The sequence below is a fragment of the Dipodomys merriami genome, unplaced genomic scaffold, assembly GCF_024711535.1.
Source record: "Dipodomys merriami isolate MVZ:Mamm:240054 unplaced genomic scaffold, mDipMer1.0.p SCAF_12, whole genome shotgun sequence".
NCBI lineage: Eukaryota > Metazoa > Chordata > Mammalia > Rodentia > Heteromyidae > Dipodomys > Dipodomys merriami.
In genome coordinates, this window is record NW_027202493.1 from 38,723,023 (window position 1) to 38,747,072 (window position 24,050).

Consider the following 24,050-nt stretch of genomic DNA (forward strand, 5'->3'; position numbering starts at 1 on the left):
AAACCACTCAGAAAACCAGAAGTGGTGCTTTGGTTCAAGTGGTATTGCCGCTAGCCTTGAGCTGAAGAGCTGAGGGACAATGCCAAGGCCCAGAGTTCAAGCCCCACCACCAGCCCCTGCCCCCCCCCCCCAAGAAATGTTTTTATGTGCCTTACAGATTTGTAGTTTGCTCTACACTTTCCTTGACCTTCTCCCTCTGTATTTACGTACAGTAGTGTAAGGAAGCTAGTGAAGCTTAGTGCGGTACAGTTCATGCTGAACAATCACACGGTGAGTGATTTTAGCCCTTCTTCCTGTCCACTCTAGCTACCCATACACATTTCCTTGACACATTTAAAAAAATGTTTATAATGAGGTCTTGGTTTTTGCTAAACCAAAGACTAGTCCCTGACTCCCTTCATACTTCCATATTATACTTCCTGCCATCAGAACTTTTCTTTGGCATCAGAATGAACTGAGCTATGATGAAGCCACCTACTACAGTTTATACTCCAGATAAATTTGTAGTGGGTAACAGTCACAATAATTTTTTAAATATTTAAAAAATACTCCTAGATCCTTAAGGCATGACCATGGAGCACTAGTTTAAAAAGGCTCAGTAATTCTAAAATTACTGGCTTGCATTCTGCCTCTAACCCATGTTTTTGCCTTTTTAACTTGTTTTCTTTTTTTCAATAGAGCGAGCACTTTTCATTTTTGGGTATTAACAATCAGTCCAACCTGACAGACATGCGGTGTCGGACTACCTTCTACACAGCACTTGGGCGTCTCCTCATGGTGGATTTAGGTACTGCAATAAATCCTAGAGGCTCATGTAGTAATCTGGCACTGTTCTAAATTTTTATTTGAAGACAGAAGACTAGATATGGGGGAAATCTCTGTTGTTTCAACAGTAACAAAACCATCTAAAATAACAGTCAGATTACACAAAGAACACATCATGCTGTCATGCGCTGTATAATTAGAAGAGAATAATAATATGCTCCCAAAGTTTTCATTTTGATATACAGTAGCTTTAAAATTCTCTTTACGATGGGTGCAGTGGCACATACCTATAATTCCAGCTACTTGGGAGGCTAAGACAGAAGGAATGTGAATTTGAGGCTAGCCTGGACAAGATTGGCTAGAACCTGTTTAAAATTTTAAAAGCCTGAAAAATTCTCTCTTCATTTATGAACTGAGATTCCTAAATGAGTCTTGTTGGCCAGAAATTTCTCCCATGCCACACTGAGGGCTAAAGCTACCTGAGGTAGTCTATAAAGGTTTTCTTATCCGGGTCTCTAGAACCTGTAAACCAGCATGATTTAATCACTGCTTCATTTATAGCACTGGTGGTGATGGTAGCAGGTATGGCTTAATTAATAATTCACACTCGATGGCCTTCCATTTTTGAGCTGTTTAAATTTCATTCTACTAAAATGATATTATGAAATTTAGGGTATCAAAGATAGTGTTAAGAAGAGTAAGTGTAAATAAAGCCTCCATAAGCATCTATTTCAAGTTTGACTCTCATCTAGTTCTCACACACACCAACATCTGTCCTTTTTTGGCTATCTGTTGTCCTCAGTGAAGGTAGAATAGACACATAGCACCCTTTTTATACATGTGAATCTCTGGTGACTGGCTCAGCCTTAGGAACTTAGGATATCCCTGCACTGGACAGTATATCTGTTCTTTCCTAGTCTAAGATGTCTGCGTCTGTATATACATTTTCTTAGATTACTACTAACACCTGTTGGGGTAATAAAGGGACCCTCAACTTATCTAGGTCCCGCTCAGCTTTCGTCCAGCCTGTTTCTCAAGTCTACACAGCTTGGACTTACTGGTATCAGGGTCACACCTGGGGTTGTTTCCCTTGCAGGGGAGGATGAAGATCAGTACGAGCAGTTCATGCTGCCACTCACAGCAGCGTTTGAGGCTGTGGCTCAGATGTTTAGCACTAACAGTTTCAACGAGCAAGAGGCAAAGGTGAGTCTGTCACCCACAAACTGACCAGCTTCCAGTAGAATTCAGCCTAGCAATAGCTAGTACTATCACAAATTGTGATTGTCCATAAACCACTGGGTAGCTTTGAACTCCATCTCTTGGGCTCTTGGGATTTTTATATTAAAGAACCAATAGAGATTTATAGGCACATTTTAAGTTAAAGTATATTCTTAAGTAACTTTCAGGAATTCTTTATGTATGTTCACAAACACATTAACTTAAAGTTACTTACAGTTTTCTTACTGTCTTTTTGTTGTTAAAGGACAAAATTCAGAAATTTATTTTGGGTACAAAAGACAAAGTATAAGAAATGTATTTTGCTCTTAGGGAACGTTTTGGGGGAATGGGTCATTTCTACAGTGACCTGCCTTTTTAATCACTACTATGTCTTTATGTCCCCTTTCCATTTCTGTTTCTGCTTTATTAGTGCTTTCATTGTTTTCCTAATCATTTCCTGCCACTGATTTGTCAATTTTGTTATCTTTTGCAAAACAAAAAAAAGTTGTTTTGTTTTAGTTACATTTGTATTATCTTTGTTTTTGTGTTTTCCATGAAGTTGCTGCTCTGTTGCTACTTCTACATCATAGCTTTTCCTCTCTCCCAGTATAATCTGTCTTGTAAGACTATTAGTCCTCTAACCATACAGGGTTCTTTGAAAATTGTGGTTTTAAAAAAAAATCAGGGGAGCCGGGCGCTGGTGGCTTATGCCTGTAATCCTAGCTACTCAGGAGGCTGAGATCTGAGGATCAAGGTTCAAAGCCAGCCCAGGCATGAAAGTCCATAAGACTCATCTGCAATAATCAGAAAACTGGAAGTGGCTCTGTGGCCCACGTGGTAGAATGGTAGCCTTGAGCTGAAGAGCTGAGGGACAGTGCCCAGGCCCAGAGTTCAAGCCCCATGACTGACAAAAAAAAAAAATGGGGTTGGGGCTGAGAAGGTGGCTCAGTGGTACAGTGCTTGACTTGCATGCATAAGGCCCTGGGTTCGACTCCTCAGCACCACATAAGCAGAAAAAGCCGGAAGTGGGGATGAGGCTCAAGTGGTTAGAGCGTTAGCCTTGAGCTGAAGAGCTGAGGGACAGTGCTCAGGCTGTCAGAGTTCAGACCCCACAACCAACCCCCCCCCCCAAAAAAAAAATTAGGTTGGAGGCATGGCTCATTTTGAAGAGCTCTAGAAATTATCAAGTACTGAACTTGAGTCCTGGTCTCAGACAAAAAGAGAAAAAATAAAATCATATAGGGGCATGTCTCAAATAATTGCATTCCTACCTAGTTTGTTTTTGTTTTGTTTTTGTTTTTTGTCGGTCATGGGGCCTTGAACTCTGGACCTGGGCGCTGTCCCTTAGCTCTTCAGCTCAAGGCCAGCACTCTACCACCTGGGCCACAGCACCATGCCCACCCTTTTCTGCTTGTGTGATGCTGAGGAATCGAACCCAGGGAGTCATGCATTCAAGGCAAACACTGTACCACTGAGCCACCTTCCTACCCCCTGCATTCCTATATAATAAGCAAAAGATCCTGAGTTCACACCAGAAATTCAGACTTTACCATCTGAACTATTTTAACTGTATAATTAATAATGTTGAGCATTTCAACATTGTCATGAAATAGAGCCTTTAATATGTAACCTTTTCATTATCACTTGGTTCTCTGTAATTTCTCATTTCAACTAAGATTTCTCTTTGAATTTTCCATGTGTAGAATTTTATGTTGTTTTAGTTCTTGGTGTCTGATTCTCAGAATTCTCATCTCTTGCTTCATACACACTTGCTCTCCTGACCTATAGATAGTTGTGGCAAAAAAAATAAAAAACCAGGATTATGTTAATTAATACTAGAATACCATGTCACCAAGGCTGACTGGTGGAACACCAAACGGCCAGGATATTGTAGGAAACATTGCCAGCTTTTATCTGACATTTGTCTTAGCCTCTTAGTTTTCCATCTTCATATCAGCAAAGTAGTCACAGTGACACTACTGATTGTAGGTCTGTTTCCTTTATACTTGTATTGTCAGATCTGAAATGGGCACCATTCAAAGAGGAGAGGATTATTATGAAACACCCCTAACTTAAACAATAGTATCAATGACTAACAGGGTGTCATAAATACCAGCTCTTTTCCCATCATATTAGTTTCACACAAAGTAAATAAAATTACCCAAAAGAACCATCTGGACCATGAACTGCCAGGGTCACCCACATCTTTCTCATGTCCCATGTAACAATTTTTTACATCAACCATGTGAAAAGTTGAGCTCATGATACCAACTGTTTACTTAAAGCAAACTTCACAGAAATCTGGAAGTTTTTTGACAACTCAGTCAAGATGCCCAGATGTTCTACTTTCTCAGGCTGCTAGACTCTAAAAGCAATCTTATTGCTGTAATTTAGGAACCCTCATGTAAAAGTTCTATTGAAAAAAAGGATTCAATTTAAGTCTGTCCTTTTAACTCAAGACCTTGCACTTGTAGGCAGGCAGTCTAACACTTGAGCTTTGTATCCAGCCCTTTTGGGTACAAAAGAGGGTTCTAATTTTGTAGAGCCTTCTTCAGACCAATGCCTCTCTAGCTTGTATCTTAGTTGTGTACTATCACATCTGTCTTTTTTTTTTTTTTTTTGCCGGTCATGGGGCCTGAACTCTGGGCCTGGGCGCTGTCCCTCAGCTTTTCAGCTCAAGGCTAGTGCTCTACCACTGGAGCCACAGTGCCACTTCCGGCTTTTTCTGTTTATGAGGTGCTGAGGAATCGAACCCAGGGCCTCATGCTTGCAAGGCATGCACTCTACCACTGAGCTATCTTCCCAGCCCTGTCTTTTTTTTTTTATTTAGGGTCCGGTCGTGGGGCCTGAACTCTGGGCCTGGGCGCTATCCCTCAGCTCTTCAGCTCAAGGCTAGCACTCTACCACTTGAGCCACAGCACCACTTCCGGCTTTTTTCTTTTTGCTTATGTGGTGCTGAGGAATCAAACCCAGGGCCTCAAGCATGCAAGGCAAGCCTCTACCACTGAGCCACCTTCCCAGCCTCTGTCTTTTTTTTTATTAAGATGAGGTGTCACTAACATCTTGCTGCAGCTGGCTTCAAACTACAATTCTCCTTATCATCACTTTCTGTAACTGAGATTATAGACGTGAACCACCACACCTGGCAAAAATGGAGTCTTAATCCTAGGCCCTCCTCCCACCAAGCAACATGACCTTAGGCACATTTTATGGCTGATCCATGCCTCGGTCACTTTAGTAAAGAGAGCAAGTTCTTGACAGCTCCAAGGTTCAACAATCTTTAGGGATTATCCCCCTTCTGCTTTTTCTTATCTAGGCCTTTCTATCAATCTTTTTGAATGAGCTATTTTGTTTTCCCACTTGTCACTTTACTATCTAAAAAAGTTATTCTGGGGCTGGAGGTGTAGCTCAGTAGGAGAACACTTCTAGTGTGCCTGGCTATGGGGCTGGTGGGGGTTGTGGGGGACACAACTTAGCACCATTTTTGCTATAATGAGCCACAAACCACACTGTTTTGTAGTATAAATTATCTGAAAGCTAAGGCCTGAGTATTTTGAATTTTAGAGTTGAATGATGCAGATTTCATAATATTTGGGGAACACAACCCAAGTCCACATAAAATTCATTTGTATTCCATATATTCCTTATATACATACTTTAATAGTATTTTTTATATATCCTTTCAGACATTTTGTGAGGTTCATTCTGTTTCACAGTGCTGAGGATCAGACCCAGGCCTTGTATATGGTGGTGCTAGGCAAGTTTTCCAACACTGCTGGCTCTCCAAGCAGTAATTCTGTACATGAAACAAGGGTTCATGATTTGGGGTTTTCCACTTGTTAGTGGCATGTTGGCACTTAAAATGTTTTGGATTTTGGTGAGACTTGGAGTGTACTTACAGTGCTTGCTTATCTAGCATGTATGAGGCCTGGGGTTCTTCCCCAATATTCCCCTGCCACAAATAAGTTATGGATTTTGGAGATTTCAGATTTTTCTGATGAGAGATGTTCAACCAGTATAACAAGCTTTCTAAAACCAATTTTCCAAGTGAAAAGATCCCATTCTAGCATGAAAGATTGATTCAGGATATTGGGGAGGAGTGTTTATTAAACTGAGATGAAGAAGGTGATACAGATATGTGAATTCCCATCAGATCAGCTTTGGTTTTTCTTCTCTTTTAACATATTTTTACATTCTACTACAGCGAACTCTAGTTGGCCTAGTGAGAGACCTGAGAGGGATAGCTTTCGCCTTCAATGCCAAGACCAGCTTCATGATGCTATTTGAATGGATGTATCCTAACTCAAACTAGGAGCATACTATATAAGCCTTAACTGGAGTGTGGCTGGGTGATGGAGTCACAGGGGTTGGGGTGGGTAAATGGTAAGGCAAAAAGAAATACCCAACAAGTATGCTGTGTGTCCTGTAAGCTCCATGACATGGTGATCTAATGACAGTGTTGCCTGGAATTGGGAGGTAAAAGAAGTGGCTTCCCAGTTTGTCTTTGGGGTCCAAGATAAATGTCTGGAACTCAGTGCCACTGGGGAACTGTTGCAATGTGAATTTTGCTACTTAAGACATTTCAATCTACTTTTTAAAAAAATTGCAGTTATTAGGATATCTTAACTGTAATGAAATTATAACCTTAAGCAGGTCATCTTAACTCAGTACCTCTTTCCAATCATATGTAAAGGAAATAGCTAGGGCTGGGAAGGTGGGTTAGTGATAGAGTGCTTGCTTTGCGTGCATGAGGCCCTGGGTTCAATTCTTCAGCACCACACGAGCAGAAAAAGCCAGAAGTGGCACTGTGGCGCAAGTGGTAGAGTGCTAGCCTTGAGCTGAAAGCTGAGGGACAGCGCCCAGGCCCAGAGTTCAGACCCCATGACCAACCAAAAAAGGGGGGTGGGGGGAATAACTAAGCCCTTATAGAAGTGGTAATGTGTACATAATATGAAGTGCATTGTGTTCTTCAGAAGAAATTCATTTCCTGTATAGATTCCAAGATTAGCAGGCAAGACACAGGAAAGGACAGAGCTGTAGTTTTGAGTATCTTTCTGGATTCAGAACTTCTTCCTTAGCTCCTCATTTACAGATATCCATCCTACATGCCAATTCTCCAGCGGGCAATAGAGCTCTGGTACCATGATCCCGCCTGTACCACACCTGTGCTCAAGCTGATGGCTGAATTAGTTCATAATAGGTAAGCAAGAAGATGTTCAGAGGGCACAGCTGTTCTTTATTTGAGAAAGGCTTGAAAGAATTTCCTTGATCTCATGCTAACATCCAATTTAGAGAGCTGTATGTCTATTTGTGTCTGTGTGTTTGGAAAAAGGATATCCCCAGCCATGTAAGCTGCCTGTAGGAAATAAGTCACCTTGTAAAATAACAAAAAAAAACCACACAAAAAATACTTAGATTAATTATACAAATAGAGGCCACTGGGGCACTGCCACATACATACATTTATAGTATTCCATCTTACTCCCTTTTTCCCTTCGGCAAATGGTTCTACTTTCATACACAAAATCTACTTTGGCCATATTCATCCTTGTTCACCCTCCTTTTTGCCCAACGCCTTGCCACTAGTACTCTTTAACAGAGTCTGTTTCTCTTTGCCCACCTCCCACTGGTCAACAGCTTTCATGGAGGTTTTTGGTGTATTTTAATGTATAGTTGAAATGTATTTGAAAATTATCCACTCTCTTTCTTGATCAGAATATCTATTCTTAATAAGAAGTAACTTTGGCAACCAAGGTTCTCATTTCTCTAACCACAGAATGTTAACCATTTGGTGGTAATGCCCTCTCCACATTTCAGAGTGGAAACAATTGAGAAAGAAGTGATATGCTTGAAAATACTTTTGTTTTTGTTTTTGCCAGTCCTGGGACTTGAACTCAGGGCCTGGTACTGTCCCGAGCTCCTTTTTTTTTTTTTTTTGCTCAAGGCTAGCACCCTACCACTTGAGCCACAGAGCCACTTCCAGCTTTTTTTGTTTATATAGTACTGAGGAATTAAACCCAGGGCTTCATGCATGCTAGGCAAGCACTCTACCACTAAGCCACTTTCCCAGCCCCTGAAAATACTTTTAAGAAAGTTGTTTGCTAGGTAGATTTCAACTGGACAAGTAAATGTTTACTCCTCTCCACCCTCGACTCCCCAGTTGTGGGACTTTAACTCAGGGCCTGATTTTCTTTGTGCTCAAGGCTAGTGCTCTATTACTTGAGTCACAGCCCACTTCTGGCCTATTCTGAGTAGTTTATTAGAGATGAGAGTCTCACAGACTTTCCTGCCCAGATTGGCTTTGAACTGTGATGCTCAGATCTTATTCTCCTGAATAGCTAGGATTACAGGCATGAGCCACAGGCAACTGGCTTAAGATTTACTTTGTTTTTAAAAAAAAGATCTCTGAAACGGGAGGCAAATGGAAAAGATAAGTACAGAAGATAATTTCAGGCAGTAATTAAGCGCTATAAAAATAATAAAACAAGGCAATAAAATAGAAAATAGAAGGGTCTCTTAGAGAAAATGATTTAAGTTGGGATCTGAATGAAAGATGTGCTTGTGACCCAGCAAAATAAGGGGTGTGGTAAATAGCACCACTGCAAGCATCTTCCTGGAAGCACATAAGGTGAGTTTGAATGCACATATGGCTAGAGCTTAGAGAGTAAGCAAAGTCTATGGTGGAGGAAGTCAAACTAGTAGGCACAGGACAGGCCATCCTGTGCCTTGCTTGGCACAACAGTAGTGAGAAACAGGCATTTTCCCTTCAGTGCCAGGTCATTTTACCAAGGGGCAAAGTAATCTGGGTTCCATTCCCACTACCTGCTGTGTTGACTCCTAATAAGGCAATATTGAAAACAGAGAGACTACAGGAAATCCATGAAATCAGGCACAGTTCAGAACAAGGTCAAGATGGATTTGATTGATGGTGGAGTCAAGAGGGGTCAATAAAGCTCAAGGCAGAACAGATAGAAGTGATGTTCTAGTCTTAGGGGGTGTGCAGAATGAACTGTGATTGCTAAAGCTTTGTTCATTCCTGCTGATTTCATCTTTTTAGGTTTCTCTGTAGCCTGGTAGCAATGCTCTTTCCCTCTCGCAGTTGCTAAGGAAGCCATCCAGGGAGGCATTTGAAGTTAGTGTTAGAGCCTGGTGTTGGTTACTCACACCTGTAATCCTAGCTACCCAGGAGGCTGAGATCTGAGGACTGCAGTTCAAAGCCATCCTGGGTAGAAAAGTCCATGAGACTCTTTTCTCCAGTTAACCACCAGAAAACTGGAAGTGGCACTGTGGCTTGTGGTAAAGCACTAGCTTTGACCAAGTTAGAGAAAGTGGGTTATGAGTTAGTACCAAAGAGACTGAAAGAAATGTGCACATGCACGTACACATACCAGTACTAAGGCTTTTTCACTGTAGACTGATGCCCTAACACTTGAGCAACTCTTCCACTTCTGGCTTTTTGGTGGTTTAATTGGAAATAAGAGTCTTTCAGACTTCCCTACCTAAGCTGGCTTCAAACCATAATCCTTGTATCTTAGCCTCCTAAGTAGCTACAATTACAGGTCTGTTGCCTTGGGGGTGTTGTTGTTGGCTGGTCTTTAAAAAAAAAAAATTCTATTATTTGAGCAGCAAAACTTGAATCCCATATGTTGGGCTTTAATATATAATAACACTATCATTGGCCAGGCACCTGTGGCTCATGCCTGTAATCCTACTTACTCAGGAGGCTGAGATCTGAGAATCACAGTTCAAAGCCAGCCCAGGCAGGAAAGTCCGTGAGACTCTTATCTCCAATAAACCACTAGAAAACCAGAAGTGGAGCTCAAGTGGTAGAGTGCTCACCTTGAGCTGAAGAGCTGAGGGACGGCTCCCAGGAGCCTCTACCCCACGACCGCCAAAAAAATAAAAATAAATAAACTGTCATTGGTTAATATTTTTGGCTTTTGTCTCATTAGGGTAGACAGTCTGCAGTCGTAGTATAGGGTCATCACCCAGGATACTCTTGAGATCCCAAAGTACCCCACTCTTCCAAAGAAAACACTTTTGGTCTTACAAAGCTTCCAGAATGAACTACAATTGGTAAAGCTGCTAAAATCCTTATGTATTTTCTGCTTAGATCTCAGCGGCTCCAGTTTGATGTCTCTTCCCCCAATGGCATCTTACTCTTCCGAGAAACCAGCAAGATGATAACGATGTACGGTAGGTGCTCATGAGGAGCATGCTCCATAATTGAATGCAGCAGTGTAGTCTCGGGCTGTCCTTGCAGTGGCCAGAACAGCATTCCTATGAGTGTTGTATTTCTCATACATGTATATTGATGCCAGCTGCCTCTGAGGGCCTGGTGGAGTCTTTGTGCCTTTGGAGTTGAGGTAGGGGGTTGAAATGGCAGAAAAACTGTCCATTGGTCAAGTATGGTGGTGGCACATACCTATAATCGTAGCACTCACAGCAAGCTCAATAGTTCAAGCCCAGACTTGTCTATTACAGTAAGACCTGCTCTCAAATTAAAAAAAAAAAAAGAGCTGGGTGCTGGTGGCTCATGCTTATAATCCTAGCTACTCAGTCAGCTGATATCTGAGGGTCATAGTTTGAAGGCAGCCCAGGCAAGAAAGTCTGATTTTTTTTTTTTTCTTTGTCACTCATGGGGCTTGAACACAGGGCCTGGCTGCTGTTCCTGAGCTTTTTTGCTCAAGCCCAAGCTCTACCACTTTGAGCCACAGACCCACTTCTGGTTTTCTTGGGGTTAATTTGAAATAGAAGGCTCACCAATTTTTCTGCCTGGCTTTGAACTGAGATCCTCAGATCTCAGCCTCCTGAGTAGCTGAAGATCACAGGTGTGCCAGGCTCTGTGAGACTCTTATCTCCAGTTAACCCCAAAAAGCTGGAAGTAGAGCTAGTGGTTGAAGTGATAATAATATACCAGCCTTGAGGGAACAAGATAAGAGACAGCACCCAGGCCCTGAGTTTAACCAAGTACTAGCATAAACAAAAAATAAATTAATAAAATGGTTGAGTATTGGGGGGGGGGGAGATGCGTGCGCACACTACTCCTGTAGCTTAAACTCCAAGCCTGGGCACTGTCCCTGAGCTTCTTTTGCTCATGGCTAGTTCTCTACTGCTTGAGCTACAGTTCCACTTCTAGCTTTTTGGTTACTAAATAGATAAGAGTCTCATGGACTTTTCTGCCAAGCCTAGCTTCGAGCCCTCCTGAGTAGCTGGGATAACAGGTGTGAGCCACCTGTATTTTTTTGTTTTTTTGAAAAGTTTTTTATATGTTTACTCAGGCAATCGCATCCTGACACTTGGAGAAGTGCCAAAGGATCAGGTCTATGCCCTAAAGTTGAAGGGCATATCCATCTGCTTCTCCATGCTGAAGGCTGCTCTCAGTGGGAGTTACGTCAATTTTGGAGTCTTCCGTCTCTATGGAGATGATGCCCTGGATAACGCTCTACAGACCTTCATCAAGCTGCTCCTCTCTATCCCCCACAGTGACCTACTGGTGAGCCCTAAGCCTTGATGGCAGCATTTCGCCCCTCATCGTATTTGTTCACCTGAGACTATGATTAAAGATTTTAAGAAACTACAACCTGGCCAGCACCAGTAGCTCACACCTTAGAGGCCTAGCTACTTAGGAGGTTGAGATCTGAGGTTCACAATTCAAAGCTAGCTTCAGGCAGACAAAAAATCCATTTATCTCCAGTTAACCAGCAAAAAGCTCAAAGTGGATTTGTATTTCAAGTGATAGCACATCAGCTGTGAACAAAAAAGCTGAGTGAGAGCATGAAGTCTAGAGTTCAAGCCCCAGTGCTGGTGCATGACTCGGGTGGTAGAGTGCCCACCTAAGCAAGCAAGCAAGCATGATAGTAAATGCAAGGCCTTGAGGTCAAATCACAGTACCACCACCAAATAAGAAGCTACAAGCTAACTTCTTTCTACTACAACTAAGTCATTTGTATTTGTAACTGAAAAGATTTTTTTTTTTGCACAGTGTTGGGGTTTGAACTCGGAGCCTCATACATGCTAGGCACGTGGTCTACCACTTAGGCCGTACCTCCAGCCCTAAAAGAAATATTATACTGTTTATGGCCTTCCTCTTCTGCTGAAGCATGAAATGGCTAGGCTGACTTTCTTCTTCTGCTACAGGATTACCCCAAGCTCAGCCAGTCTTACTATTCACTACTGGAAGTCCTGACTCAGGACCATATGAACTTTATTGCAAGCCTGGAACCTCATGTCATCATGTATATTCTCTCTTCCATTTCTGAAGGACTTACTGCACTTGGTAAGCACCTAGCTTTGTACCACTTACCAGTGTCCAGAAGGATTACTGTTTGGGAGAATTGACCCTAACAACAGGATACAATATTCATGGTATTCTCATCCAGCAAGTACTGATCCTCTCCTGAGTACCAAGTACTGAAGATGTGGAAACTAACACACATAATTCCTACCCTTACAGTTTACATCTGGACAATGAAACATACGAATATTAACCTTTTATATGCCCTGATGGGGTAAAAACAGTACCACAGGAACCCTCAGGAAAATTATCTAAACTGGTTTTAGGGAGGTGGCATCAGGGAAAACTTGTCATCAAAGTGTGAGTGTAAAAACTGGACCGTTGTTCCAGTAAGCAGCAGCATCTTACAGGTGCTTGCCTACAGCAAGGAAGAACCAGGAAATCCAGATGGATGGTGCACTCATGTAGGAGAGAAAGGAGTGAAGTAAAGCTGAAGAGAGAAGCAGGAGTGAGTGTGAAAATCAGGCAGGGGGACCTGATTTTTCACTGTGATAGGGTGTTGGAACTCTACCCCTGAGGGTGTGAAGTTATGGGAAGGTTTTATACACTGGCCACCTAAGTGTTCCCATAGCAGCCCATTTTGTTCTTTTCAACCATTTTCACTTAAAGCTGCCTTCCAGAAATTTTAATATGTGTTTAGTAAGTATGATTTGTATTAAGCTGAGCAAAACAAAAATAAGATTAAGTCAGCTGCAGAATATTTGGGATATGTTACAAATGCACACAGAATGAGTTTTAGATTATCATGAATTATCCATACCTCTGTGTTACTTCCATGACACCATATTTAACTTCTATCTGGGGCTCAGCCGTGTAAAGTAGAATGCAATCAGGGTATGGAACTTTGCTTCAGGAGGCTGTTTTTATCTTCTAGAAAAACTCAGTCCTTTGGCCTTGCCTCTTCAGCATTCAGTACAAGCATAAGTGAGACTGTCCACACCCTCACCCCTAAGATGCTTTGGAGACAATACAATACACACTCATCCTAACAAACAAACCCAGTCATATTAAACTGGGTTTGTCGGAATTCCCAGTAACTGAGAGCATAGGCTTATACCTCACAGACTCCTAGTCTCTAATCACACTCCTGTTTATAGCAGTGATCTTAGATGAATGTTCTCTCCAAACTGGTTTTCCTATTTGTCAAGTGAAAGACATACCTCCTGGAGTTTTCAGGAAGATAAATAAAGAGACAATATCTAGAAAGTATTTAGCACAGAATCTGGCACAAATCAAACACTTGCTGAGTGCAAATGACTTACTATTCTTTTATAAAGCAGAAGAGACACATCCAAAGCACATTGAGCTGACAATTTAAGTATTTATTTGTATTAATTATTACCACACTCTTAGTTTCAAAGTTAGAAATTGGCCTTGCTGTGTAGTGAGTATCAGGTTAGCAGGTAACATTTTGAGCAGTGGCTGGGCTATATCCCGAGGTAACTAACGCTGGGTTCTCAGCCAAGGACAATCCCTGTTCTCCCAAAGTGGCCATCAGCACCTCAATATACCTGCTTTCCTACCTGCCTCTTGCCTCCAGACACCATGGTATGCACAGGCTGCTGCTCCTGCCTGGACCACATTGTGACATACCTCTTCAAGCAGCTGTCACGCAGCACCAAGAAGAGGACGACACCCTTGAACCAGGAGAGTGACCGTTTTCTGCATATCATGCAGCAGCATCCAGAGATGATCCAACAGGTAAGGAAGCTGACATTAAGAGGCAACACTAGTGTAATGGGGATTTTGAGGGGTTTTTTTGTTTTCTTGTAGTACTGAAGACGGCCTTGCAAATGCTAGAAGTGCCCGTGCCCTACCACTGAGTTACATCCCCAGCCCTATGATGGGTTTTTATTTTTCTGAATAATTACATGTAAAAACCTTTTTTCTTTTTTTCAATAGCAAACACTGAATTCATAGCCTTGATTTTGCTAGATAAGCACTCTACAATTTGAACCATTCCTCCGTATATATTTTGTTTGTGTGTAATGAAATTTTTTAAGTAGTTTGCAGAAATATAGTTCTAAAATATATACTTTTTAATGGGTAGATTTATATTATCAGCCAGTCCTAAGGTAGCAGTGAAGTACTTCACAAGTTCACCACATTGACAAATGTCCAAAAACTGTTTGCCGAAGCCAGTGTGTGGAAGTGATAGTGCAGGGTGGCTTTGCCTCCTGTAATTTTGTCTGCTTCACCCCATCCCATTTGTAAATGTATCAAACTAAATGAAAGAATAATAAAGAAAATAGCCTAAAAGAAAAAACTTACCTTGAAATCAAAGACTAAAACAAAGCTTCTCAAAGTCTGTGACTTACTGCATGCAGAAAACCCTTCAGCTTGAGGTGCTCCTTCATTTGGTATCTGTTATCTCACTTCAACCACACACTGTTGATCACTGCCTCCTATTCTGTAATTTTTTTTTCAGATGCTGTCCACGGTGCTGAATATCATCATCTTTGAAGACTGTAGGAATCAATGGTCTATGTCCCGACCCCTACTTGGCTTAATACTACTTAATGAAAAGGTAAGAGAGCCAGCTCCCTGGTGTCAAGCCAGAGGCAACAATAGGCCCCCATGTGGCTGACACTTCCCAGACATTGTGAAGATGAAATACTTTGCAAATCAGGGAACAGGGTCCATTTACTGAGCAGTAGCATAAAGGCGACTTGTCATACAAGTGCTTGTCTGAATTAAGTATACATGCATACACTATTCCATCCCTCCTTGAAGAACATTCTTCCATTCATAAATAACAGGCTAATTCACCTTCCTCTGCCTTAACTTACCTACTCTTTCATTCTTTGTCCCACAGTATTTTTCAGACCTAAGGAACAGTATCGTTAACAGCCAGCCACCAGAGAAGCAGCAGGCCATGCATCTGTGTTTTGAAAATCTGATGGAGGGCATTGAGCGGAATCTTCTAACAAAAAACAGAGACAGGTAAGTGTGTGGGGTAGCCGGCTAAGAAATCCTGGCCACAGGTGATTTTTCAAATCATTGAAGCAGGTGTGCCCCTTAATCTTTGTGCTCCCCTATTTTGAGGCCACCTAAAGCAGTGCTTTGCGATGGAAAAGCAAACCATATGTGTAATTACAAATTCCTTAGTAGTCACAAGCAAAAATCATTTTAGTATTTTACATAGCACAGTTTATCTAAAATACTGTCAGTGTATAATTGATATTTAAAATGCAACTGTTTCACTAAAGGTTTTACTTTCTGCCCTCAGCTTGTAAGGGTTACTTCCTACCTTGATCGGTAAGATTCCTTTTGTGATGGTGTTAAGACCAACAGGGTCCTCAGAACCCCAGATCTGACGCATCTCTAGCCTGCTGGGAAAATGCCTGGTAGAATAGGGACAAAAGAAAGCCAGCTTTCTCTTAGAGTCTTAAGACTGAGATTAAGTGAAACAAGCTTACATTCCTATATTCTACTTCTCTACTACTTAAAAAAAAAAATTAGGCAAAGCCCTTTCACTTCTTCCTCCCCAACCCAAAATGAATTCTTTCTGCAGGTTCACCCAGAACCTGTCAGCATTCCGTCGAGAAGTCAACGACTCAATGAAGAATTCCACTTATGGCGTGAATAGCAATGACATGATGAGCTGACACCTCCTCGGACTCTACCTGTACAGAGCAGCATCCCTTTGGTCTGGCCCAGAGGGGCGAACAATTGCAAGGGGGATGGCCTGGCTAATCCTGGCTCCTTCCTCCAGGGATGTGGGGAAAATGGCAATGGTCAACTAGTTGCTTCCCCAGGGAATAGGGGTGTGTGTGCACTCACTAGGGGGCAGGGTGCTGCTGGTTCCTGGGGGCTGGGTGGGAAGGGTGGTGGGAGGAGGTAATTGAGACACCTGAGACTCCAGCTCCCTTCTCCTGGGGCCACCCAAGGGGGGAGAGCCCCCAGTGTCCTGCCACAACCTGCCTTGTATAAACATGTACATTTTTTCATAACATTTTGAACAGGTTTATATTGACTCAAGTTTAAAAACAAAGTGTGACTGAAAAAATTTTTACAGAGTCTAGTGCACCAATGCTGATGTGAGGGATTATGTATGGCGAGTGAAGAAAATGTGTATTCTGGTGGCCTGAAGCTTTACTGGACAAGGATGTGTGAAAGTGCAGAGATATATTTAGTGACACAGTGTAGACAGGCAAAAAGAAAAGTTCCAAATGTATATTTTTTCTTAATGCCCTTTCCTTGGCCCCCTCCAGCCCCCAAACAATCACTTCCTGTTTCTGTATTAACCCTTGTTATTAGGAACTCTAAGCCATGCCAGATCAGCTGTCCCTCCCTGATAACCGTGGAAGTTGCCCTAGGTCCCCTGGCCTCTTGCCGTGACAACTCCAGCTGAAAGTGTTTGGTATTCTTATCTCCATCCTTTCTCCCACTTACCTATCATCATCCTCAGACAAATGCCTCTTGTTGTTAAAAATTGGATTTTAATGTTTTAGGGGTCTTGGTCTCTATAGAAGACCAGAGAGAAGCATTGAGCCAGTTGCTCTTGTTGAGCAATTTGGATGAGTCCACCCACCAGAGGCCCAACTGCCTGTGGCCGTAACTGTGTCTTCCCTGGCCCTCGAGGCAGTGTGTATGGATGTGTGTGTGTGGATATTTATGTATGTACCCTGCACTCATGAATGTATGATCTGGAGGACGTTACCAAGGGGAGCAGTTCTTAATAACAAGGCCTATCTAGCATGAAGTATTTAACATTCTCCCTTGGAAAATATACATTTTTATAAAATGAAAACCATAAATGTTTTGAATATTAAAAAATTAACCTACAGAGGAAAATTAATGGAGAAAGCTATTTGCCTTGTACTTTTTCCACAACTGTTGCTGCTAGTTGTACACATCTCTAGTTCAGCTCTTGCCCGTGGAACACTCATCAATTAGGTTTTATTTTTTATTTCTCTCCCCTACCCCCAGAAACAAGCCTGTTAATTATTTTTTTCTCCTCTGGCGACTGTGTGGTGAATCCTTTCTTGCGTGATCTGGTTGCGGATAGACTTGTAAGGGTGTTTGCTGCATACAGTGTAAGCATTGTGACCGCCAATAAACTTCAATGGTTTCTACTGACTTGTTTTCAGCAATCATGCGTAGTATGTCCAGGGACGTGTATCATGTTAAACATAATGTTTGAAACATGCATTCTTAAAAGCCAGTGCATAACAAGGGCCCCTGAACCTTATAAAATTAATTTGCTTCTTATTGGATAGAGTCTGGCTCAACTTGTTTTAAATATAAGAAAGAGTACAACTGGTTCAGTTGATTTACAGATAGCATAATATATATTATCCTCAGCTAAAAAGGTCCTTACTTGTTTCCAGAAATAACATGGCCACCTGCAGACAAGTAATACTTGAAGAAAGCGTTTTTGTTAATGTTCTGATGTCTGCTCCTCTAATGTGGGCTAGGCTTCATAGCTTAGAACATGGCAAATTCAAGGGTAATTGAAGTATCCCCTTGATATTTAATAGGCCAAATAGTTAACAGGGACTCCTGTAATCCCTGTACTGTGTAGTGCTAAAATGCACTTAGCTACAGTAATATGTGCCTTACTACAGACTGATAGCTAGTGACCAGCCCAAGAGTGCCAGTCTAGTCTGCCTTACTTAAAAAGCACTTTTCTATGCTATTAAACATTCTGGGAACTGACAGGATTTTCTCAATCTTGAGCTGTTTCATAGGCTGAACGGCAGTTTGAATTGATCTCAGCCAAACTATGTCTAAACCTACCAAAGTACAAAATGCGAAAGTTTCACTGTGAAAAATAGTTCTGGCAGTGCTCCAGAATTTTAATTCGCAAATGAATAAAACTAAAAACTTTCTCAGAGGTACTTGAAGGTCCTCTCTGCTCCAGCCATCTTGAGGTGCCAGTCAACTGGGCACAACCTCAGAACTCCCCTTCTGCAAAAATTTCAGAAGCAAGAAACTAAACAGAGATGGTGGTCTCCTTGGTGCAACCTGACTGTCCAGTCATGGCAAGGTGCATGTTGCAGTTAAGGTATTCCAAAACTCATTGAACTTTATAAAATTTCTTATTTTTACTCCTCCCTAGGTTGGAATTTTAAAAGTGTCCCCTAGAAAAGCTTTTGATCAAAAAAACAATTACTAATTTCATGAACTATTCTAATAAATGTGAATAACAAAGCCAGATATCTTTGTTTCATCAGAAATCCTGGTGAGGGGGCTGGAGGGGTGGCTCAGGAGGTGGAATAACAGCCAATACAAAGCCCCAGTCTCAGACAAAAAGAATCCTGGTGGTCTTAAGCAGCCAAAACAAGTTTATTTAGGAGAGGCTAGGGTAGGGTATTTGCCAGGCACTGGGTTGAATCCAGTGATTACTGGACCTTACACTGAAACATCTAGAGTTTTTACTGCTGATTAAAATTTCACAAAAAAAATTATACAAAATGTGGGTAAAGTTTGAAATATAAAATTTTAAATGTTTAAAAAACATTTTTTCTCACTACAGTATAAATCAGTGGAAGAAAAGATCTGGCCCAGGGTGAAAATGTCAGGTTTTTAAGCTTCAAGAATTAAGCCGGGCGCCGGTGGCTCACGCCTGTAATCCTAGCTACTGAGGAGGCTGAGATCTGAGGATCACGGTTCAAAGCCAGACCAGGCAGGAAAGTCTGTGAAACTCTTATCTCCAATAAACCACCAGCAGTAGAGCACTCACCTTGAGCTGAAGAGCGCAGGGACAGCACCCAAGCCCAGAGTTCAAGCCCCACGACTAACAAAAAAACAACAGAAGTAATTAATTTGGGCAGAAATGTCATTTTAATGGCAAGTGGCAACCTAGAAATAACAGAGTGGGCATCAGTGCCATGGCTCATGACTGTAATCCTAGCTACTCAGGAGGCTTAGATCTGAACGTTGAGGTTCGAAGCCAGTCCTGGCAGGAAAATCCATGAAATGCTTACCTACCAGCAAAAAGCCAAAATTAAGTGCAAGAATATACAGAGGTATAGGAGTATTTCTCAAGTGATAGAATGCCTACCTAGCAAGCTTGATACATCCAAATGCTATCAAAACACAAGAATAAAGATGTGTTTAACAGCCATGATTTATTGGTTAAGTTGCTATAGTGTCTATAAGGGGTTTCTTCCCTTTGAATTGTCTTCTATATTAATGATTTATGGGTGACTTAGATAACGCTAAACGCTATCTGGACTGTGACGGATATGTCTCAGAAACTGGGTCAAAGCAGCATCTCACAAAAAGCAGAAAAAGGCTGTTTATTTCCACTGTTCTGTATAACAGGACAAACAATACAAACTGAAAACTTAGTGAACTCGAGGCCCTTTTATCCAAGCCCTAGTACCACCAAAATAAATAAAAAGTATGCCAGTAGTTCCCACCTTCAATCCCAGCTGCTCAGGAGGCTGAGATCCAGAGGATCAGAGTTAAGGCTAACTCAGGACAGAAAAATCAGCCTGACTCCATCTCCAAGTGGTAGTGTCAGCCTAGCTACCGTGAAACCCTGAATCCAAACCCACCACCAAAAGAAAAATAAGCAGTCACAGAGCATTTAGTATGCACCAGGATGTGAGTTCATCTCCAATGTTCCCCTTCTCCGCCAAAAGTTTTAAAAAGCTCAGTGACTGAGCAGTTGGTATACACTAGGCCTTGCTTTTATCGCCAGTTTTCCCTTTACCCACCAGAAGAAAAAGAAAAGCTGTAGAGAGTACTTATAAAAGTACACAGCATACTATTTATTGTTTCATAGCTGTGAGGACAATTAATTCATTTAAGTCCCACAGTATGTTCTAACTTGCCTCCTTACTAACTTAAGTACTGGGTCATAAGGCACGTCAGGCATCAAGTGTAAATACTACCTACTGCTACTAAAAGGTGGAGGAATGTAGTCTTGAAGTCACAAAACCCAAGGCACCGGTCGGGGCTATTCAGGAACTATTCAGGAGGCTGAGATCTGAGGGCCGCGGTTCAAAGCCTACCCAGGCAGGAAAGTCCACGAGCCTCCTGCGCTCGGCTCGCCCGCCTCTTTCCAGATCCTCCCTCCAGTGCCCCTCTTCTGGCCCCGGCCCCAGGGGTCTCAGGGCCCCTTCCTATCCAACAACAGGAATGCGGCGCCTCTGCAGAAGAGGGCGCCCTTGTCCCGGCTGCAGACACCATCACCGGGCCACGCCATGGGGGGCCACGCCATGGGGGTCGTCGTGCCCAGAAGACCGCAGCTCCCGCCCCGGAAATGGCTCCGCGTGGCCCACGTGCGTCTGAAGAAAGAGCCGTGCCTGCGCACCGAGGTCTGCCACAAGGTGTGATGCCGCCCCGCGCAGGCGCAGTCAGGGCGCGTTCCTGAGGCGCAGGCGTTCTCGAACCCCTGCTGTTGTCCGCTCGCTCATAGGCAATTTGAGGCTGTCCGCCCCGGGGCGGGCGGTGGCAGACGGAAAGGATGTTCCTGGAGGCCCCGGCGACGTCCCGCAGCGCTGCCGGTGGAGGGCGCGCTGGCCCGGGCACCGGCCGCGGGGCCGCGGAGAAGCGGCCTGGGCAAGTGGAGCGCTCGAGACCAGGACCCGGGCCTGACGCTTCCAGCAAGTCCCGGACGTTCCCTTGGCCGCGCAGCGCGGTGACCGACCTTTGCCTAACCCATCTGCCCAAGGGTCTGTGACCGCGGCCAGGGCTGTGGAGAGAAAATGGGCAGTGGCCGGCGGGGGGAGGAGGGGAGCACCGGGAGAGGCCGAGTAGGTCGGACTTTGCGACCCGCTGGATGTGGAGAGATGGTTTTCCTGGGAGCCCCGCGGTACGGAGCTGCAGGTGCCATTCAGGCCGCAGGCGCCGGGCAGGCCGCAGGCGCCGGGCAGGCCACGCGCTGGGCAGGCCGCAGGCGCCGGGCAGGCCACGCGCTGGGCAGGCCGCAGGCGCCGGGCAGGCCGCAGGCGCTGGGCAGGCCACGCGCCGGGCAGGCCGCGCGCTGGGCAGGCCGCAGGCGCTGGGCAGGCCACGCGCCGGGCAGGCCGCGCGCTGGGCAGGCCGCAGGCGCTGGGCAGGCCGCAGGCGCTGGGCAGGCCGCAGGCGCTGGGCAGGCTGCGCGCTGGGCAGGCCGCGCGCAGGGCAGGCCTGAGTACAAGAACCCTGATGCAAGAGAATTGTGTGCAGCTCGGGAAGGTGTCGACCTTCCTGCAGGAAAAAACTACCAGTCACACAAACTGGATATAGAGGAGGCAGTACCACATCCTTTTGCTAAAACGGCGTTTCCCAAATATCAAAACCAAAGACATGGAACTGAAAAAAAAAATACTTTTAGACTAAGCGCCTTTATGAATTTAGATGCAACAAGTCCTTGGGAAATATGAGCACATGTAATTCAACAATATCAAAAAGGAGTAACAAAAGCATGATCAAGGAGGATTACTGCTAGGAATGCAAGGGTGTTTTCGTATAAATAAATAAATAAATAAATTAGCTGGGCGCTGGCGCTGGCGGCTCCTGCTTGGATTATTGTTCAAAACCAGCCCGAGCAGAAAAGTTCCTGTGAGATTCTTTTTTTTGGGTCCCGTCGTGGGGCCTGAACCCTGGGCATGGGCGCTGTCCCTCAGCTCTTCAGCTCAAAGCCTAGCACTCTACCACTTGAGCCAGAGTGCCACTTCCGGCTTTTTTCTTTTTGCTTATGTGGTGCTGAGGAATCAAACCCAGTGCCTCAGGCATGCAAGGAAAGCGCTCTACCACTGAGCCACCTTCCCAGCCCCCCTGTGGGATTCTTTTTTTTTGGGGGGGGGGTCCGGTCGTTGGCCTGAACTCTGGGCCTGGGCACTGTCCCTCAGCTCTTCAGCTCAAGGCTAGCACTCTACCACTTGAGCCACAGCGCCACTTCTGGCTTTTTTCTTTTTGCTTATGTGGCGCTGAGGAATCGAACCGAGGGCCTCAGGCATGAAAGGCAAGCGCTCTACCACTGAGCCACCTTCCCAGCTCCCCCTGTGGGATTCTTATCTCCGGTTAACCACTCAAAAACTGGTAGTGGAGCTGTGGCTCAAAGTGGTAGAGCACCCACCTTGAGCAAAAAAAGGTCAGGGACAGTGTCCAGGCCCTAAGTTCAAGCCCCACGACCAACACACACACACACACACACACACAGAAAGTAAAATATAAACAGAAATAATAGATCATCTCAATATATAAAGAAAAAAATATTTTAAAAGTCGCTATCTAGTGGTGCCAGAGTATCTCACATATAATCCTAGCTACTCAGGAGGCAGAGATCTAAGGATTGCAGTTTGAAACTAGCCAGGGCAGGAAGGTCTGTGAAACTCTCATTTCCAATTAACCACTAAAAAGCTGAAAGTGGAGTTATGGCTCAGCTGATAAGAGTGATAACCCGGGGGGGGGGGGGGGGGGGGGACAGAGATGGGTGCCCAGCCCCAGGATCGGCACCAAAAAAACAGCACAGGAAGAATGGGCAAAAACTTTTTTTCTTTCAGTAGTGAGAAGATTACATCCAAGGTCTCATGCTTGTCATCAAATCCCAAACATTCTTACCCAGGCAATGGACATCAAACAAGCCTGTAGGTAGTACCAGTTACTCAAGAGGCTGAGAAAGGAGGATTATAATTTCAAGGCCAACAACATACTTACAAGTAAAAACTTGGATCTTTACTTTAAATCAAGAAAAAGGCAAAATGCCAGCAGAGTAGCCCCCCATCTATATTTCCAGTTCTGAGGCTGAGAAAGAGGATCAAGTGCTGGAAGAGGAAAGGGGCACAAAAGAAAAAGATGAGAAGTGAGACTCCAAAAAGGATGAAGTATTATTACTGTGTTTACTTACAGGTGTCATGATTTAGAGTGCAAACCAACTAATAAGCTACATTTTGCAAAATCATAGGATATAAGACCAATATATAAAAACCAATTGTATAAGTGTTTACCTAGCATATGCAAGACCCTGGGTTTAATCTGCACTGCTGGAGTGGGTGGGGATTATTTGTATATACTAGCAACAAACTGGTAGAAGATGAGAATCGGAGGGGGCTGGGAGAGTAGTGTAAATGGGGAAAGGGATTTGATCCAAGTACATTACAAGCATGTATATAAATATCTGAGTGAAACCCCTTTGTACAATGTTTCATGATTTCACAGAAGAAATTTTAAATACCATTTGCCATTGCACCCAAAACCACGAAACTCATGGGAATAAATTTAACAAGATGGTGCCAGAATTGTACTAAAATCTACAAAAAAGCCATGGAGAAGATCTAAACAGACTATAAGTTTATGGTTTAGACGATTCAAAACTGATGTCAGCTATCTCCGTATTGAACTTCACAGTTGACAAATAAAAATCTCAGAAGCTTTCTGTAGAAACCAATAAGCTGATTATAAATTTTATATGAAGAAACAAGGAATAAGGAGTAGCTAAAGGAATTTTTTGTGTAGTGCTATAACTTGAACCCAGTGCTTCTTGGACACTAGTTATACCCCCAACATTAAAATTGATTTTTCTCTTTTGGTTTTTTTGGTGTATGTTTGGTTTTGGTTTTTTGGTGTTTTGTGTGTTTGCCAGTCCTGAAGCTTGAATTCTGGGCCTAGGCACTATCCCTGAGCTTTTGTGCTTAAAGTTAGCACTTTACCATGTGTGTCACAGCTCCATTTTTGGCTTTTTGTGCTTAATTGGAGATAGGAGTCTCACGGACTTTCCTGCCCTGGCTGGTTTTGAACCTCAATCCTCAGATCTTGGTTTCGTGAGCAGCTAAGATTACAGGCGTGAGTCACCAGCACCCAGCTTCCTAAAATAGTTTTTTGTTTTTTG

The 24,050-nt window shown here is 43.4% G+C and overlaps 1 protein-coding gene across 2 annotated transcripts in view; it reads left to right on the forward strand.

Moving 5' to 3' along the window:
• The window catches only part of Xpo7 (exportin 7), a 42,789-nt gene extending 25,427 nt beyond the window's left edge, over positions 1–17,362 (forward strand). For both annotated transcript variants that reach the window (XM_070016586.1, XM_070016587.1), the window contains exons 17-28: positions 207–270; positions 679–787; positions 1,862–1,968; positions 6,188–6,276; positions 7,076–7,183; positions 10,097–10,179; positions 11,265–11,479; positions 12,124–12,262; positions 13,821–13,981; positions 14,709–14,807; positions 15,096–15,223; positions 15,795–17,362. In XM_070016586.1, the coding sequence (XP_069872687.1) occupies positions 207–270; positions 679–787; positions 1,862–1,968; positions 6,188–6,276; positions 7,076–7,183; positions 10,097–10,179; positions 11,265–11,479; positions 12,124–12,262; positions 13,821–13,981; positions 14,709–14,807; positions 15,096–15,223; positions 15,795–15,888 (1,396 nt within the window). In that variant the 3' untranslated portion in view covers positions 15,889–17,362. The remainder of the gene's footprint in view (positions 1–206; positions 271–678; positions 788–1,861; positions 1,969–6,187; positions 6,277–7,075; positions 7,184–10,096; positions 10,180–11,264; positions 11,480–12,123; positions 12,263–13,820; positions 13,982–14,708; positions 14,808–15,095; positions 15,224–15,794) is intronic.
• The last annotated feature ends 6,688 nt before the right edge of the window (positions 17,363–24,050 follow it).